The sequence below is a fragment of the Micropterus salmoides genome, unplaced genomic scaffold, assembly GCF_014851395.1.
Source record: "Micropterus salmoides isolate LMB-PRFRI ecotype aquatic unplaced genomic scaffold, ASM1485139v1 Ms_hic_scaffold_16, whole genome shotgun sequence".
Classification (NCBI taxonomy): Eukaryota; Metazoa; Chordata; class Actinopteri; order Centrarchiformes; family Centrarchidae; genus Micropterus; species Micropterus salmoides.
Window position 1 is genome coordinate 4,003,001 of NW_024040707.1, and position 19,256 is coordinate 4,022,256.

The 19,256-nt window shown below is 43.6% G+C and overlaps 2 protein-coding genes across 2 annotated transcripts; both read right to left on the reverse strand.

The window, feature by feature from the left end:
- Positions 1 to 1,962: 1,962 nt before the first annotated feature.
- On the reverse strand, positions 1,963 to 4,576 carry LOC119905033 (L-rhamnose-binding lectin SML-like). The gene is made up of 9 exons (XM_038721717.1): positions 4,502 to 4,576; positions 4,069 to 4,101; positions 3,817 to 3,900; positions 3,454 to 3,589; positions 3,045 to 3,154; positions 2,918 to 2,962; positions 2,697 to 2,829; positions 2,493 to 2,596; positions 1,963 to 2,239 (listed from the first exon to the last, which is right to left on the reverse strand). The coding sequence occupies exons 1-9, from the start codon at positions 4,530 to 4,532 to the stop codon at positions 2,226 to 2,228; spliced, it is 690 nt and encodes a 229-aa protein (XP_038577645.1). The 5' UTR covers positions 4,533 to 4,576; the 3' UTR covers positions 1,963 to 2,225.
- Positions 4,577 to 12,993: 8,417 nt separating this feature from the next.
- LOC119905032 (L-rhamnose-binding lectin SML-like) lies at positions 12,994 to 15,607 on the reverse strand. Its single transcript, XM_038721716.1, has 9 exons — positions 15,533 to 15,607; positions 15,100 to 15,132; positions 14,848 to 14,931; positions 14,485 to 14,620; positions 14,076 to 14,185; positions 13,949 to 13,993; positions 13,728 to 13,860; positions 13,524 to 13,627; positions 12,994 to 13,270 (listed from the first exon to the last, which is right to left on the reverse strand). The coding sequence occupies exons 1-9, from the start codon at positions 15,561 to 15,563 to the stop codon at positions 13,257 to 13,259; spliced, it is 690 nt and encodes a 229-aa protein (XP_038577644.1). The 5' UTR covers positions 15,564 to 15,607; the 3' UTR covers positions 12,994 to 13,256.
- Positions 15,608 to 19,256: the final 3,649 nt, after the last annotated feature.

Sequence of the window (19,256 nt, forward strand, 5' to 3'; positions counted from 1 at the left end):
TATTTTAAGACTCATGTCAAAGGACAGTTTGAAGGAGCGGGGAAGAGCTTTTCCTTTAACACAATTGCAGCCACCCCCCAAAAGCAGCTATGGCACTGAACTATACCATTTGATATTTCAATGTAATGAACCAGAACACAAAAAAAGAAAGAAAATTTTATTTGTTTACTGCAATAAGTTACTTGATCAAAAGGATTATATTTTGTTGTTCATTTCCCAGGCTCTGCAAAACAAATAAAAACTGACTTTAGACAGCTGAGTTAAGTTTGAGAGCTCGAACATGTTACTGTTACTGCAGAGTGACATTTTATAATTCACCATTTTACACACTGAGCATTAAAGTTCATCCGTGACCAGAAAATAGCAGTTAAGTTAAGTATACCTTAATTTCTCTTTTACTGTTTATTAGACACAGCCATAGTTCAGTCATAGCTTAGCAACTATAAAACACAGACTGGTCAAGCTTTAGATTTCTCTGTTGTTGAGCTGCAAATGTTAGCATGTCCAGTTACCTAGCCCACTGCAGCAGATTATTTTGAAGGGTTACAGGTCAAGTTAGAAAAAGACCTGCTGGATGCTACTACAGACTTCAGGGTAACATAAGCAGCCCTGCCCTGATTGAATCTCATAACCCCTCTGTAAACTAAGAATTCAAACAAGGTTATGTTTGATGGAAATCTGTGATCTTAAAATATTCTATCATAATGTGCCGTTTGTTATTCGAGGAATAACCAGTAGTAGACACAACGGCTCTCTTCCATCTACCTGAAGGTCGCATACTTTCATGTGTCCGTCATTCCCGGACACAGGAAGTTCTGCGGTTTTCATTCCAGGGCGCCCAGTACAACCGGCTGCCCTACGGTTATTCCCTGGCCCCGCGCACTTTTTCCAAGTGTGTCGAGACGGCCCTGGAGCCGCTGCGGCGGTCTGGCATCAGGGTCCTATTTTACCTGGTCGACCTGCTGCTGGCGCCGTCCCGGGACGAGGCGGTGGTGCAGACGGCCCAGCTAGTCGAACACCTGTCTTACCTGGGCTTCACGGTGAACTGGAAGAAGAGTGCTCCTCTCCCCTCCCGGAGACTCACCTATGTTGGCGTGGTACTGGACTCCTCTCTCAGGAGAGGGTGGATGCTCTGATGGAGCTGCTCCACCATGTTTATTTTGCCTCTTCCTTCTGCTAACATTTTTGGGTGTTAGAGACACTTACAAAATTCAGCATTTGAGCTGCTTACGGGAAAGACTCTGTACATGTGGTCAGAAATAAACCTGGAGCTACAAGAACCCCTGAAGTAATTGTGTCCTGTGTGGCATCTAATTCCAGGGGCTACACAATATAAGCTGATAGCGGCCCAGAATGACTGAGATTCTGGTAGCATTAGGAGTTTGAATTGTCACCTGCCACTTGAATTTTGTGTTTCTCTTTACATAACATTTACCATCGAGTGCAGAAAAATTTATCAGAATGCAGGAATTAGAGTGTTTAATGCTCAAACACTAAAGATTTCTTAAAATCGCATCTCAGTCTCGAATCTACAGACTTTCATCTGTTTGCAATTCAGATAGCGCAACAATGCTTTAAGTGGTTTCCCCAAATTCAGCAGAAAATGCAACTTCTGACTTCTCTAGTCTCAAAAGTCAAGCATTTTTAGTACTTGCCGTTATGACCTGCTGCAAACGAGATTCTGGCAGAGTTCCTGAGGAATCCGGGCCCATTGCTCATGAGCAATGGCCTCCAGTTCAGTAATATTCTGGAGTTTGCGTGCTTCAACTGCCTTCTTCAAATCCCAGAGATTTGAGGTTCAAGTCAGTCGGCCGATACAAGCTAGTTGCATTTCAAACAGCAGAGACAGATCTTTGCTTTTACCACCACGTCAAGTTAAAAATTATTGCAACACAAATAATATTAGCTCTGGGACTGAACTATACCATTTGATCATTTATTGTAATGAACCAGAACACAAGGTGAGGCGAGGCAGATTTTATTTGTGCATCACAAGATGATAACAGAAGAGGCAATTCCTTGATCAAAGGCTTATTAAAGCAAGTTTTGTTCCCATTTTGAGTCATTTGTGGAGCAACTGTATTTGGACACTTAGCCCAGTATGAGATGGTGAACAACAGTTTAATATGCCGCTGTCCAGATACTTTTGGCTATATGCTCCATTTGGAATTTCAAAGTCTCATTGGTTGCATCCGCTGACGCCGTACATTGCCATGTTTTGTTGTTTAATTCCCACGCTCTGCAAAACAAGAGACAAGACATTAGACAGATGAAGTTTGAGAGCTCAAACATGTTCCGTTACTGCCGCCATCGTGACAATATAGACAGTTTTTCCCCATTCCACTTGAAGAATTAATGCAACCTCACCGAATGGCATGTCCTTGTTTTATGTATAAGCAGGAGTCTGCTAACCTACCAATATTTTGCTTTACACGACCACAGATCAGCTTCAGTGGAGTGAAACATCCCAACAGGGCCTTTCAAGTACTTACTTTTACATGTGTAAGCCACCTCCAGGTACTTGTAAGTGCCAACACAGGGGTCTCCAAACACTGAGTTGCTGGCTTTGATAGTACAGCTGTGTTTCCCATTGCACCTGCGGATACAGAGTGAATACAGTAAATGGGGATGTCACATGAGAAAGATGTGGATGATATTAATCCCCATTGTTTAACAAGATGAGAGGGCAGCTGTACTTTTCAGCAACTTTGCTCGTGGGGTTTAAGCAGTTGACATTTCGGAGCTGAGAGGCAGGTCGTTGGGAAGAGCATGTGGTGGAGTCACGGCGTCCATAATGAGCACTGTAGACAGATATAACCTCTTTTGCATCTGACAGAGAGGAGGAGATGGTCAGTATCAGTGTTGAACCGCAACACCTTAATCCACCGAAAATACGAAGGAGAAAGTGTGATCTTACCACACTGCAGCGTTGCCGGAGAGTCCTCGCATGTTACGCTGACGACTGTCAAAGTAAAGATTAACATTAGACATGTTGCACTCACTTCTTTGCGGCTTTGCTTCACTTTTAGTTACGTGCATGTCACCTGCTGGGAGGCAGGTGTAGGTGGTCTCCAGATATTTGTAGATGCCATGGCAGGGATCAGAAGCATGGAAGATGTTTGGGTTTATGTCACACACCCTCTTGCCATTACATCTGCAGGAAGAAGAAAAAGGCTTTAGCTTTCACAATATATACTATGTGAAGCAATTTACACCATGCTTTGAATTGCCGGTGTGTGAAGGACATCATTTAGCTGATGCTTTTATCCAAAGCGACTTACAATTGCTACACATGTCTGGAGCAACTAGGGGTTAAGTGTCTTGAACCCAGGTCTCACACCAAAGGCATGTGTCTTATGCATTGCGCCATCACCAACCCACCACAGAAGGATTCATCCTCTGGTGACCATGACTGTATAAAATCTGGTGCCAGATTCTAATTTTGAATTGTACCTTTTCCCCATATCCACAGTGACCTGCAGAGAACACTTGGTGTTGGCAAGCTGCTGGGGAGATTTGCCCTTACTGCAGGTCGCCTTGTCTGCACGTCCATACACAGCATTCTGCACACTGATCACTCCTTTTGGTGCTACACACCAGAGGGAAACAAACTTGGTCAGAGAGCAAAACTTGGTCTCTCTATACTGTCAACAGAAGTCCGAAACTGACAGTGTTAGTCTGTCAATGTGATCTGTTCAGTTTACAGTACTTTCATTAAAACACAAAAGACTTCAACTGGGAAAATAGTGCACTTACAGGGGACTAAATTGTTTTGCTTGTTGCCTTAAAAACACAAACTTTTGAGTTCAGTCATACCACAGCTCAGGCGTTGGACGTCGTCATCACATGTGATCACTTTCACCTTGGACGAGGGGTCCACAACGGTGGCTCTAGAAAGTCCTAGAATGAAAAATTTGTTCTGGGAGTCATGCATTTTGGAATAAATACACACTTGTTGTGGAATAAGTTTTAAGGATGAGCGTATAGTCAAGGCAGAGAGAGAAGGACGATTAGTGAAGTCAGGAAATGAAAGTGACCAGTGGACAAAGAGCAAAAACATCCAGTTACCTGCTCTCATAAGCAAACACATTGCTGCCAGCACTGGAAGAGAAAAAAAAAACATGTTTATTAGTCTTGTAACTTCTGTGTAAATCCAGTTTAGCAATGTTCTGGGAGTTGATGGTAACACCATGAAACACTAAAATCTTTCACAGGGGAGCTGAAGTGCCTGCGCAGAGTCCAGAACCCAAGAGATACAGAAGTATCTGCTGTCAGCCAGACTACAGAGCAGCTTCTTCCCCCAGTGAGACCCCTAAACTCAATCTCAGCACTGCACCATGCAAAATAGGCATTTTTTGGTGTGACTTGTTCTTTATCCACTCATCTACAGAATATAAATTGTGAGTAGCTTAAATGGAACTACAACTTAATCTCATTATACAACCCTGTGTTGAAAAATGATGACTAAATCTACCTTGTAGTAAGTTAGTTGCGTACTTACACAGGGTGGTGCAGAGTCTGGAGCAGAGCATGGTGTTTAGAAGATCTGGCTTGAGTTGAGTTGAATTGATTGCAGTGAAACACACACCTGCTATTTATTGTGTTGAGGGGAAAGACCTGCCTCTCTCTGTGCAAACTAGTCACCAATAAAAAAACCTGGAATGATGCTGCATTCCAGACCGGTCGGAACTGGGAAATTTCCAAGTTGAAATACAAAGCGTTTCAGTTGCATGGTGGTGCAAGACGCTAAATGTAATTTATGCAAAGTTAAACCCTCAACAGTGCACTCGGTGTTAATTAAAAGGATGGCCATTTTATTTAAAACAAGTGAGAAATACACGTTACTCGTCAACTGTGCATCCTTCTAGCTACATCAGTTGGTAATCCTCAAAAGTCAGCAAAAGTTTTAGGCTATATTTCCAAATGTTTTCACATTTCTGGGCATTTTTAACATTTTCCTCAATAACTTTTGGATACAGAAGATGACTTTCAGATATTGTTTACTGTAAGCAGCTACCTAATTACACTGACAAAATATTTCTACATCACTTTACATGCAGAACAAGTTTTACTATTTGAGACTAGTATGTATTATTTTATTTGAATACTTTACTTTGCCTTTTAGTTTCCGCTTTACCATTTACAATGTGTGCTTCCACGGGAGCTGCCATTGTTGTGCGACGTCATTCGGCTGCTACTCGTGCTACTCGGGTACATATTTTTTCTCCGAGTTCGCGAGTAGGATATCCGACTTCAAATGGCGTTCCAAAGTACTGTTTCTAGTTGGAGGTCGGAAATTTCCCAGTTCCGAGATGCCTTGAACGCAGCATATGTTCCTTGTCAGTTGCAGCAGACTGAAGGAGAAAACTTTAAATGGTTACAGACAATCAAATACCAAGACGTGCAACATACAACAAGATGCCTGAGAACAAACAATGCTTCAGTCCAACCAAGTAGTTTTTCTTGCCTAAACCTGACCAAACTGCCTATATACAAGATGTGAAAAAAAAACAACCTCTCATAGGACACTGAAGTGAACTTTGTGTGTCAAATACAGACTTATTTATAGCTTTGTTCCACTTTTAGTTATGTGCACAAATGTAAGCGACTTGCTGGGAAGCAGGTGAAGGTGGCCTCCAGGTTTTTGTACATGTCAAAGCAGGGGTCAGAATCAGAAAGAGCTCATTGCCAAGTAGTGTTTTACACATACGATTTGCTTTGGTGATAAGGTGCTACAGGTAGACAAACATACAGTTGACATAAATAAATCTAGAAATATAAAAATATGGAATAAACAATGCAAGTTATATAAGAATAATAAAAAGAACAGAGAAAAATAATACAACGTGGCAGATATTTACATGTGCCTTATTCCGGGTTTGTGTTGTGAAGACGTATTGCAACGGAAGAGAGTATTGTGTAGATGAATATATAAATGGACAAAATACAAAAATTATAGAACAACAAGGATTAACAATTGACAAGAAGTATGTGCAATGTGCCAGCTTTGTGCATGAAATGAGACATTTGTATTACTTGAAAGGGGGGAGTATCAATCAGCGAGGGACTCGGGCCTTCTTGATGAGGCTAGCTGCAGACGGGAAGACGCTGTTTTTGTGGCGAGAGGTTTTGGTCCTGATGGACCGCAGCCTCCTGCCAGCGGGGAGAGTCGTAAACAGTTTGCGTCCAGGGAGGGAGGGGTCAGCTGCAATCTTTCCTGCTCGCTGCAGAGTCCTGGAGGCGTACAGGTCCTGAAGTGAAGGAAGATTGCAGCCAATCACCTTCTCTGCAGAGCAAATGATATGCTGCAGCCTGCCCTTGTCCCCGGCAGTGGCAGCAGCGTACCAGATGGTGATGGAGGAGGTGAGGATGGACTCAATGATGGCGGTGTAGAAGTGCACCATCATTGTCTTTGGCAGGCTGAACTTCTTCAGCTGCCGCAGGAGGTACATCCTCTGCTGGGCCTTTTTGGTGAGGTAGGTGATTTCCAGCTCCCACTTGAGGTCCTGGGAGATGATGGTGCCCAGGAAGGATGATGGGGGAGGGTGGGGTTGTGCTCTTTCTAATATCCACCACCATCTCCACTGTCTTCAGAGAGTTGAGCTCCAGACTGTTCTGGCTGCACCAGGGCACCAGATGGTCAGAAGCACAGACAAAAATCGTCCTTTGAGTCAACCAAAAGCACACTCCACAGTCATACGAGCTTGGCTGAGGCGGTAGTTGAAGTATTGCTGATCGTTAGTTAGCTGTCCATTGTGAAGATAAGGCTGCATGAGGAGGTATGCTGCATCTCCCAGAAGCGTGACAGGGGCTGATGTGCCATGAATGTCACGGGTGACCTAGAAATGTAGAACACAAATTTGTTCTTATTGGTCACAGTGAGTATGTTGAAATAACAGATTGAACAGTAAAGAAGGATGGGTTGAATTATGCTTTTGTAGAGCAGCAGTAGAAGGTGGGGTGCAACCGAAAGGGATTTAAATTTACGGATGGCAGAGAGTCTTTGTTGGCAGCGTTTGAAAGTGTTTATTGTCCAGAGTGAGCCCGAGGTATCTGAAGCACTCCACCCATTCAACAGCTACATTATTTATGTATGTAGAGTTGGGGGTGACATTATGGGCTGTGCTGTTGGTGTTGGGTGTGTTAATCAACATTTCTTTTGTTTTTGCAACACTCAGCTGAAGATAATTATTTGAACACCACTGCGTGAGGTGAGAGATGGTCTTGATAGCTTAAAACAGAGTTTTTGTTATTAAGGAGACCAAGAACAACAGCGTCGTCAGAGTACTTGATATATGTGGTGTGGTGTCCGAACAATAATGCTGCGATGATGTGTTGAGAAGAAACCCGCTTGACACTGTTCTTGATCGGAAAAGTTTATTACATGAAGGAGTTCAGCATCAATTACAAGCTCTGCAGCAGCTTGGAGAGTGACCCAGCCCGATGACCACTCTGTCTCTCTATACATCAAACATCTTATATAGGATATGTTTAGGTATCTGCTAGGTACCATAGAAGGGTTTGAGTCTGCAAAATAAAGCTCAAACCCATAGAAGGGTACAGTGCTATTCTGAGGTAACAAAACAAAGGGTTAGAGGTCAAATTCTATAGAAGGGTTCAGTCCCTACATAACCACCAATCACTGCTCTCCCCTTGGGAGGTCACTGACCCTCTGTCCTGCTGCTACAGTGCTATTTTGAACTGTTATGAGTCAAATGCACATATATTGGACACCACAATGGTAACAGGTGAGGGGCTGGTGCAGTCATTGGTGTATAGAGTAAACAGAAATGGACTGCTGAGGAAGCTGCATACCCAGTGAATGAGAACTGAGGGGACGTTGAGATGGTGGAGTTTCCTAATCATCTGGTGAAGCTGAATAGTGTTGAAGGCCGAACTATAGTCAATAAAAAGAAGTTCCCAAGTGATTCAAGGTGTTGTAGTAGTTAGTGCAGAAGGCATGCCACTGCATCTTCTGTCCCCCTTTTGGCCTTGTAGGCAAACTGTAAAGGATCCAATTGTGGTCCGACAATTGGAAGGATACAGTTGAGAATCAGTTTTTCAAAACACTTCATTATTATTGAGGTGAGTGCACCCGGCCGATAGTGATTTAATTCTGAGGGGCGGGGTTTCTTGGGCACTGGTATGATGGTGGATGTTTTCCACAGGGTGGGTATGGAGGCAGTCCTGTAGAATTCTGTGAAGATGGAATTTAGAATGGGAGAGAGCTCCATGGCACAGTCTCTCAGCACCCGCGCTTGGATGCCGTCCGGTCCTGGAGCCTTGCCTGGTTTGCACTGTCTCAGATGCCGCCTCACATCTTCTACTGTGAAAGGAGCAGAGAGTGCCGGCTCGAGGGCTGAAAGGTTTGCCAGTAGTGCCTTGCATTCCTCTGAGCAGTCTATGGTGTCAAACCGTGAGTAGAAAATGTTCAGTTCTTCAGCAAAAGATGATGGATCTGTTATTGTGGTTAGTTTGCGTCTAGAATCATGTCTGGTTAGTGTTCTTACTTTTTGGAAAGCCTGTTTAGTGCTCATGTTGCTGAATTCCTGCTCAAGTCTCTCTTTGCATTTGTGCTTTGTCATTTTTTATTTGACGGTTGATGGTTTTTGTGAGGCCCAGTCTTGTTGTTGAAAGGCTTTCCGTTTTTCCCTGAAACTGTAATTAATATGATGATTTATCTAGGGTGTGGAGTTTGGATATTGTTTTGAAGGTCTTAACTGGTATGGTTATAGTGATGCAGAATTTGATGTAGTCTGTGATGACACTCTCGCATCAAGATTGACATCAAAAATGTCCCAGTCCATGCAGGCCAGTGAGCCTTGTAATTGCGTCCTCCGACGGCTTGTGACTTTTCAGTACCGGTCTGTAATGCGGAAGTAGAAAAACAACATTGTGGTCTGCGAAGCCAAGCAGAGGGTGAGCCCTTGAGATGTATGCGTCTGAAACATTGCCATAACAAAGGTCAAGAGTGTCTTCTCTCCTTGTCGGAATGTCCACGTGTTGCTGAAATGACGGCAGCATATACAGGTGCTTGTCATATAATTAGAATATCATCAAAAAGTTGATTTATTTCAGTAATTCCATTCAAAAAGTGAAACTTGGATATTATATTCATTCATTACACACAGACTGATATATTTCAAATGTTTATTTCATTTAATTGTGATGATTAAAACTGACAACTAATGAAAATCCCAAATTCAGTATCTCTGAAAATTAGAATATTACTTAAGACCAATACAAAAAAAAGGATTTTTAGAAATGTTGGCCAACTGAAAAGTATGAACATGAAAAGTATGAACCTGAAGTATGAGCATGTACAGCACTCAATACTTAGTTGGGGCTCCTTTTGCCTGAATTACTGCAGCAATGCAGCGTGGCATGGAGTCGATCAGTCTGTGGCACTGCTCAGGTGTTATGAGAGCCCAGGTTGCTCTGATAGTGGCCTTCAGCTCTTCTGCATTGTTGGGTCTGGCGTATCGCATCTTCCTCTTCGCAATACCCCATAGATTTTCTATAGGGGTAGAGTTTGCTGGCCAATTAAGAACAGGGATACCATTGTTCTTAAACCAGGTACTGGTAGCTTTGGCACTGTGTGCAGGTGCCAAGTCCTGTTGGACAATAAAATCTGCATCTCCATAAAGTTGGTCAGCAGCAGGAAGCATGAAGTGCTCCAAAACTTCCTGGCTGCGTTGACCTTGGACCTCAGAAAACACAGTGGACCAACACCAGCAGATGACAGGGCACCCCAAACCATCACTGACTGTGGAAACTTTACACTGGACTTCAAGCAACGTGGATTCTGTGCCTCTCCTCTCTTCCTCCAGACTCTGGGACCTTGATTTCCAAAGGAAATGCAAAATTTACTTTCATCAGAGAACATAACTTTGGACCACTCAGCAGCAGTCCAGTCCTTTTTGTCTTTAGCCCAGGCGAGACGCTTCTGACGCTGTGTCTTGTTCAAGAGTGTCTTGACATAAGGAATGCGACAGCTGAAACCCATGTCTCGCATACTTCTGTGCGTGGTGGTTCTTGAAGCACTGACTCCAGCTGCAGTCCACTCTTTGTGAATCTCCCCCACATATTTGAATAGGTTTTGTTTCACAATCCTCTCCAGGGTGCGGTTATCCCTATTGCTTGTACACTTTTTTCTAACACATCTTTTCCTTCCCTTCGCCTCTCTATTAATGTGCTTGGACACAGAGCTCTGTGAACAGTCAGCCTCTTTAGCAATGACCTTTTGTGTCTTGTCCTCCTTGTGCAAGGTGTCAATGGTCGTCTTTTGGACAGTCTTCCCCATGATTGTGTAGCCTACAGAACTAGACTGAGAGACCATTTAAAGGCCATTGCAGGTGTTTTGAGGTAATTAGCTGATTTGAGTGTGGCACCAGGTGTCTTCAATATTGAACCTTTTCACAATATTCTAATTTTCTGAGATACTGATTTTGGGGGTTTCATTAGTTGTCAGTTATAATCATCAAAATTATTGTGTGTGGAATGAATGTATACATATTACAAGTTTCACTTTTTGAATGAAATTACTGAAATAAATCAACTTTTTGATGATATTCTAATTATATGACCAGCACCTGTATACATTACCAATTGAAGCAGAGCACTGACTTTCAATCGTTCTTCCTTGGCTCCAAAAACAATAACTTCAGTTTTATCTTGGTTTAACTGAAGAAAATTCTGGCACATCCAACTGTTGATTTGTTCAATACAGTTACTCAGCGCTTGTATGGGATCATAGTCACATGGCGATATAGTTATATCAATGTGTGTGTCATCTGCATAATTATGATAACATATTTTGTTGTTCTATTTCGTATAGGCTTCGCCTTCTAAGGCTATCGCTATTGGGTTTACCCCTTGTGAGAGGGGTACATGATGCTCTCTGTATATCTCAAGTAACTTGTGTTGCAATACTTAGATAATACAGGACAGGATAGCACTACACACAACCCTGCGTGTAGTGTTATCGCTGTGTGACAAGCTGTGTTGTGCACTGTACATGTGTGATATATGGCATCAAGTGTGTGCCAAACACGTTAGGCATCGCAGGCGACAGTGACGCTGGGGAGAATTGTGTTTCTTGGAACTACAGAACACATTGTGTGAGCCAGCTGTGGGTTAGCCAAACGGCTAACAAGCAGCCTGGGCTTGCTACAAAGCTGCACATCCTCTCTCCCCTTGCCCCCCTCCCTGAAATGGTCAGGTGGCTGGCCTGAGCCCACATGTACGCCTCCCCCGCCCTCTTCCCTTAGCGGGCGAGCGGCGCGCCGATGAGCCCCTGCCTCCCTCCCCTCACCAGGTGAGTGGCATAACGGACAGGCTGCAGCTGGTCGGATGGCTTTCATGCAGTCTGGCTTCGATGCCACAAGCAGAATATTTCCTCCTCGGCCCGCCACCGTCTCTACGAAGTCAGTGGCTGCCGTCACACCGCGTGGACCAGCTGCAGCTGGCCGTGCGGCCTTCATGCAGCATGGCTTCGATGTCGCAGGCTGACCTTTTCAGCATTGGCTCGCTTTCTGCTCGATGCACAGATGGATGGACAGCCTGATCCGCTGGGATCACAGGCTGCAGTTCGCACCCCCCCCTCCTTCGCCGGGATTGTGGAGACTGTGCTCTCCTCCTCGGCTCAGAACGCCGCTACTTCCTGGTCAGGAAGAAGACGGGCGGTGTGAGGCCCATCCTGGACCTGTCACTGTTCAACACGGCAATTATGGTGAGACCTTTTCGCATGTTAACAGTAAAAACAGTTGATGGAGTGTGTGCACCAGGGAGACTGGCTCTCTTCCATCTACCTGAAGGTCGCGTACTTTCATGTGTCCGTCATTCCCGGACACAGGAACTTCTGCGGTTTTCATTCCAGGGCGCCCAGTACCAATACAACCGGCTGCCCTTCGGTTATTCCCAAGTGTGTCGAGACGGCCCTGGAGCCGCTGCGGCGGTCTGGCATCAGGGTCCTATTTTACCTGGTCGACCTGCTGCTGGCGCCGTCCCGGGACGAGGCGGTGGTGCAGACGGCCCAGCTAGTCGAACACCTGTCTTACCTGGGCTTCACGGTGAACTGGAAGAAGAGTGCTCCTCTCCCCTCCCGGAGACTCACCTATGTTGGCGTGGTACTGGACTCCTCTCTCAGGAGAGGGTGGATGCTCTGATGGAGCTGCTCCACCATGTTTATTTTGCCTCTTCCTTCTGCTAACATTTTTGGGTGTTAGAGACACTTACAAAATTCAGCATTTGAGCTGCTTACGGGAAAGACTCTGTACATGTGGTCAGAAATAAACCTGGAGCTACAAGAACCCCTGAAGTAATTGTGTCCTGTGTGGCATCTAATTCCAGGGGCTACACAATATAAGCTGATAGCGGCCCAGAATGACTGAGATTCTGGTAGCATTAGGAGTTTGAATTGTCACCTGCCACTTGAATTTTGTGTTTCTCTTTACATAACATTTACCATCGAGTGCAGAAAAATTTATCAGAATGCAGGAATTAGAGTGTTTAATGCTCAAACACTAAAGATTTCTTAAAATCGCATCTCAGTCTCGAATCTACAGACTTTCATCTGTTTGCAATTCAGATAGCGCAACAATGCTTTAAGTGGTTTCCCCAAATTCAGCAGAAAATGCAACTTCTGACTTCTCTAGTCTCAAAAGTCAAGCATTTTTAGTACTTGCCGTTATGACCTGCTGCAAACGAGATTCTGGCAGAGTTCCTGAGGAATCCGGGCCCATTGCTCATGAGCAATGGCCTCCAGTTCAGTAATATTCTGGAGTTTGCGTGCTTCAACTGCCTTCTTCAAATCCCAGAGATTTGAGGTTCAAGTCAGTCGGCCGATACAAGCTAGTTGCATTTCAAACAGCAGAGACAGATCTTTGCTTTTACCACCACGTCAAGTTAAAAATTATTGCAACACAAATAATATTAGCTCTGGGACTGAACTATACCATTTGATCATTTATTGTAATGAACCAGAACACAAGGTGAGGCGAGGCAGATTTTATTTGTGCATCACAAGATGATAACAGAAGAGGCAATTCCTTGATCAAAGGCTTATTAAAGCAAGTTTTGTTCCCATTTTGAGTCATTTGTGGAGCAACTGTATTTGGACACTTAGCCCAGTATGAGATGGTGAACAACAGTTTAATATGCCGCTGTCCAGATACTTTTGGCTATATGCTCCATTTGGAATTTCAAAGTCTCATTGGTTGCATCCGCTGACGCCGTACATTGCCATGTTTTGTTGTTTAATTCCCACGCTCTGCAAAACAAGAGACAAGACATTAGACAGATGAAGTTTGAGAGCTCAAACATGTTCCGTTACTGCCGCCATCGTGACAATATAGACAGTTTTTCCCCATTCCACTTGAAGAATTAATGCAACCTCACCGAATGGCATGTCCTTGTTTTATGTATAAGCAGGAGTCTGCTAACCTACCAATATTTTGCTTTACACGACCACAGATCAGCTTCAGTGGAGTGAAACATCCCAACAGGGCCTTTCAAGTACTTACTTTTACATGTGTAAGCCACCTCCAGGTACTTGTAAGTGCCAACACAGGGGTCTCCAAACACTGAGTTGCTGGCTTTGATAGTACAGCTGTGTTTCCCATTGCACCTGCGGATACAGAGTGAATACAGTAAATGGGGATGTCACATGAGAAAGATGTGGATGATATTAATCCCCATTGTTTAACAAGATGAGAGGGCAGCTGTACTTTTCAGCAACTTTGCTCGTGGGGTTTAAGCAGTTGACATTTCGGAGCTGAGAGGCAGGTCGTTGGGAAGAGCATGTGGTGGAGTCACGGCGTCCATAATGAGCACTGTAGACAGATATAACCTCTTTTGCATCTGACAGAGAGGAGGAGATGGTCAGTATCAGTGTTGAACCGCAACACCTTAATCCACCGAAAATACGAAGGAGAAAGTGTGATCTTACCACACTGCAGCGTTGCCGGAGAGTCCTCGCATGTTACGCTGACGACTGTCAAAGTAAAGATTAACATTAGACATGTTGCACTCACTTCTTTGCGGCTTTGCTTCACTTTTAGTTACGTGCATGTCACCTGCTGGGAGGCAGGTGTAGGTGGTCTCCAGATATTTGTAGATGCCATGGCAGGGATCAGAAGCATGGAAGATGTTTGGGTTTATGTCACACACCCTCTTGCCATTACATCTGCAGGAAGAAGAAAAAGGCTTTAGCTTTCACAATATATACTATGTGAAGCAATTTACACCATGCTTTGAATTGCCGGTGTGTGAAGGACATCATTTAGCTGATGCTTTTATCCAAAGCGACTTACAATTGCTACACATGTCTGGAGCAACTAGGGGTTAAGTGTCTTGAACCCAGGTCTCACACCAAAGGCATGTGTCTTATGCATTGCGCCATCACCAACCCACCACAGAAGGATTCATCCTCTGGTGACCATGACTGTATAAAATCTGGTGCCAGATTCTAATTTTGAATTGTACCTTTTCCCCATATCCACAGTGACCTGCAGAGAACACTTGGTGTTGGCAAGCTGCTGGGGAGATTTGCCCTTACTGCAGGTCGCCTTGTCTGCACGTCCATACACAGCATTCTGCACACTGATCACTCCTTTTGGTGCTACACACCAGAGGGAAACAAACTTGGTCAGAGAGCAAAACTTGGTCTCTCTATACTGTCAACAGAAGTCCGAAACTGACAGTGTTAGTCTGTCAATGTGATCTGTTCAGTTTACAGTACTTTCATTAAAACACAAAAGACTTCAACTGGGAAAATAGTGCACTTACAGGGGACTAAATTGTTTTGCTTGTTGCCTTAAAAACACAAACTTTTGAGTTCAGTCATACCACAGCTCAGGCGTTGGACGTCGTCATCACATGTGATCACTTTCACCTTGGACGAGGGGTCCACAACGGTGGCTCTAGAAAGTCCTAGAATGAAAAATTTGTTCTGGGAGTCATGCATTTTGGAATAAATACACACTTGTTGTGGAATAAGTTTTAAGGATGAGCGTATAGTCAAGGCAGAGAGAGAAGGACGATTAGTGAAGTCAGGAAATGAAAGTGACCAGTGGACAAAGAGCAAAAACATCCAGTTACCTGCTCTCATAAGCAAACACATTGCTGCCAGCACTGGAAGAGAAAAAAAAAACATGTTTATTAGTCTTGTAACTTCTGTGTAAATCCAGTTTAGCAATGTTCTGGGAGTTGATGGTAACACCATGAAACACTAAAATCTTTCACAGGGGAGCTGAAGTGCCTGCGCAGAGTCCAGAACCCAAGAGATACAGAAGTATCTGCTGTCAGCCAGACTACAGAGCAGCTTCTTCCCCCAGTGAGACCCCTAAACTCAATCTCAGCACTGCACCATGCAAAATAGGCATTTTTTGGTGTGACTTGTTCTTTATCCACTCATCTACAGAATATAAATTGTGAGTAGCTTAAATGGAACTACAACTTAATCTCATTATACAACCCTGTGTTGAAAAATGATGACTAAATCTACCTTGTAGTAAGTTAGTTGCGTACTTACACAGGGTGGTGCAGAGTCTGGAGCAGAGCATGGTGTTTAGAAGATCTGGCTTGAGTTGAGTTGAATTGATTGCAGTGAAACACACACCTGCTATTTATTGTGTTGAGGGGAAAGACCTGCCTCTCTCTGTGCAAACTAGTCACCAATAAAAAAACCTGGAATGATGCTGCATTCCAGACCGGTCGGAACTGGGAAATTTCCAAGTTGAAATACAAAGCGTTTCAGTTGCATGGTGGTGCAAGACGCTAAATGTAATTTATGCAAAGTTAAACCCTCAACAGTGCACTCGGTGTTAATTAAAAGGATGGCCATTTTATTTAAAACAAGTGAGAAATACACGTTACTCGTCAACTGTGCATCCTTCTAGCTACATCAGTTGGTAATCCTCAAAAGTCAGCAAAAGTTTTAGGCTATATTTCCAAATGTTTTCACATTTCTGGGCATTTTTAACATTTTCCTCAATAACTTTTGGATACAGAAGATGACTTTCAGATATTGTTTACTGTAAGCAGCTACCTAATTACACTGACAAAATATTTCTACATCACTTTACATGCAGAACAAGTTTTACTATTTGAGACTAGTATGTATTATTTTATTTGAATACTTTACTTTGCCTTTTAGTTTCCGCTTTACCATTTACAATGTGTGCTTCCACGGGAGCTGCCATTGTTGTGCGACGTCATTCGGCTGCTACTCGTGCTACTCGGGTACATATTTTTTCTCCGAGTTCGCGAGTAGGATATCCGACTTCAAATGGCGTTCCAAAGTACTGTTTCTAGTTGGAGGTCGGAAATTTCCCAGTTCCGAGATGCCTTGAACGCAGCATATGTTCCTTGTCAGTTGCAGCAGACTGAAGGAGAAAACTTTAAATGGTTACAGACAATCAAATACCAAGACGTGCAACATACAACAAGATGCCTGAGAACAAACAATGCTTCAGTCCAAAGCCAAGTAGTTTTTCTTGCCTAAACCTGACCAAACTGCCTATATACAAGATGTGAAAAAAAAACAACCTCTCATAGGACACTGAAGTGAACTTTGTGTGTCAAATACAGACTTATTTATAGCTTTGTTCCACTTTTAGTTATGTGCACAAATGTAAGCGACTTGCTGGGAAGCAGGTGAAGGTGGCCTCCAGGTTTTTGTACATGTCAAAGCAGGGATCAGAATCAGAAAGAGCTCATTGCCAAGTAGTGTTTTACACATACGATTTGCTTTGGTGATAAGGTGCTACAGGTAGACAAACATACAGTTGACATAAATAAATCTAGAAATATAAAAATATGGAATAAACAATGCAAGTTATATAAGAATAATAAAAAGAACAGAGAAAAATAATACAACGTGGCAGATATTTACATGTGCCTTATTCGGGTTTGTGTTGTGAAGACGTATTGCAACGGAAGAGAGTATTGTGTAGATGAATATATAAATGGACAAAATACAAAAATATAGAACAACAAGGATTAACAATTGACAAGAAGTATGTGCAATGTGCCAGCTTTGTGCATGAAATGAGACATTTGTATTACTTGAAAGGGGGGAGTATCAATCAGCGAGGGACGGGCCTTCTTGATGAGACTGCAGACGGGAAGACGCTGTTTTTGTGGCGAGAGGTTTTGGTCCTGATGGACCGCAGCCTCCTGCCAGCGGGGAGAGTCGTAAACAGTTTGCGTCCAGGGAGGGAGGGGTCAGCTGCAATCTTTCCTGCTCGCTGCAGAGTCCTGGAGGCGTACAGGTCCTGAAGTGAAGGAAGATTGCAGCCAATCACCTTCTCTGCAGAGCAAATGATATGCTGCAGCCTGCCCTTGTCCCCGGCAGTGGCAGCAGCGTACCAGATGGTGATGGAGGAGGTGAGGATGGACTCAATGATGGCGGTGTAGAAGTGCACCATCATTGTCTTTGGCAGGCTGAACTTCTTCAGCTGCCGCAGGAGGTACATCCTCTGCTGGCCTTTTTGGTGAGGTAGGTGATTTCCAGCTCCCACTTGAGGTCCTGGGAGATGATGGTGCCCAGGAAGGATGATGGGGGAGGGTGGGGTTGTGCTCTTTCTAATATCCACCACCATCTCCACTGTCTTCAGAGAGTTGAGCTCCAGACTGTTCTGGCTGCACCAGGGCACCAGATGGTCAGAAGCACAGACAAAAATCGTCCTTTGAGTCAACCAAAAGCACACTCCACAGTCATACGAGCTTGGCTGAGGCGGTAGTTGAAGTATTGCTGATCGTTAGTTAGCTGTCCATTGTGAAGATAAGGCTGCATGAGGAGGTATGTGCATCTCCCAGAAGCGTGACAGGGTTGCTGATGTGCCATGAATGTCACGGGTGACCTAGCAATGTAGAACACAAATTTGTTCTTATTGGTCACAGTGAGTATGTTGGAATAACAGATTGAACAGTAAAGAAGGATGGTTGAATTATGCTTTTGTAGTGCAGCAGTAGAAGTGGGGTGCAACCGAAAGGGATTTAAATTTACGGATGGCAGAGAGTCTTTGTTGGCAGCGTTGAAAGTGTTTATTGTCCAGAGTGAGCCGAGGTAGCTGAAGCACTCCACCCATTCAACAGCTACAATTTATGTATGTAGAGTTGGGGGTGACATTATGGGCTGTGCTGTGGGTTGGGGTGTTAATCAACATTTCTTTTGTTTTGCATCAGCTGAAGCATAACTTTGGACACTCACAGCAGTCCAGTCCTTTTTGGTCTTTAGCCCAAAACAGACGTTCTTGTTATTAAGGTGACCAAGGAATGCGACAGCTCGTCACCCATGTCTTGCATACTTCTGTGCGTGTGGTTCTTGAACACTGATCCTGCGCATCCATGTGTTGAGAATCTCCCCTTGACACTGTTCTTGATCGGAAAAGTTTATTACTTGAAGGAGTTCTAACATCAATTACAAGCTCTTCGCAGCTTGGAGAGTGACACAGAGCCGTGAACACTCAGCCTCTCTATACATCAAACATCATATAGGATATGTTTTGGTATCTGCTAGGTACCATAGAAGGGTTTGAGCCTGCAGAATAGACTCAAACCCATAGAAGGGTACAGTGCTATTCTGAGGTAACAAGCTGATTTGAGTGTGGCACCAGGTCTTCAATATTGAACCTTTTCACAATATTCTAATTTTCTGAGATACTGATTTTGGGGGTTTCATTAGTTGTCAGTTATAATCAAAATTATTGTGTGTGGAATGAATGTATACATATTACAAGTTTCACTTTTGAATGAAATTACTGAAATAAATCAACTTTTGATGATATTCTAATTATATGACCAGCACCTGTATACATTACCAATTGAAGCAGAGCACTGACTTTCAATCGTTCTTCCTTGGGCTCCAAAAACAATAACTTCAGTTTTATCTTGGTTTAACTGAAGAAAATTCTGGCACATCCAACTGTTGATTTGTTCAATACAGTTACTCAGCGCTTGTATGGGATCATAGTCACATGGCGATATAGTTATATCAATGTGTGTGTCATCTGCATAATTATGATAACATATTTTGTTCTTCTATTCGTATAGGCTTCGCCTTCTAAGGCTATCGCTATTGGGTTTACCCCTTGTGAGAGGGGTACATGATGCTCTGTATATCTCAAGTAACTTGTGTTGCAATACTTAGATAATACAGGACAGGATAGCACTACACACAACCCTGCGTGTAGTGTTATCGCTGTGTGACAAGCTGTGTTGTGCACTGTACATGTGTGATATATGGCATCAAG

Bases quoted from the DNA above. Each gene is read 5' to 3' on its own strand.
- LOC119905032 (XM_038721716.1), bottom strand. From the start codon at position 15,563: ATGCTCTGCTCCAGACTCTGCACCACCCTGT. The intron at 13,994-14,075 runs GTGACATGCACG...TTACTTTGACAG, and splicing joins CTACACCTGCCTCCCAGCAG to TCGTCAGCGTAACATGCGAG. The intron at 13,861-13,948 runs GTAAGATCACAC...CCTCTCTGTCAG, and splicing joins TCCGGCAACGCTGCAGTGTG to ATGCAAAAGAGGTTATATCT.
- LOC119905033 (XM_038721717.1), bottom strand. From the start codon at position 4,532: ATGCTCTGCTCCAGACTCTGCACCACCCTGT. The intron at 4,102-4,501 runs GTAAGTACGCAA...TTTCTCTTCCAG, and splicing joins CAGACTCTGCACCACCCTGT to TGCTGGCAGCAATGTGTTTG. The intron at 3,155-3,453 runs GTACAATTCAAA...TTCTTCCTGCAG, and splicing joins ACTGTGGATATGGGGAAAAG to ATGTAATGGCAAGAGGGTGT.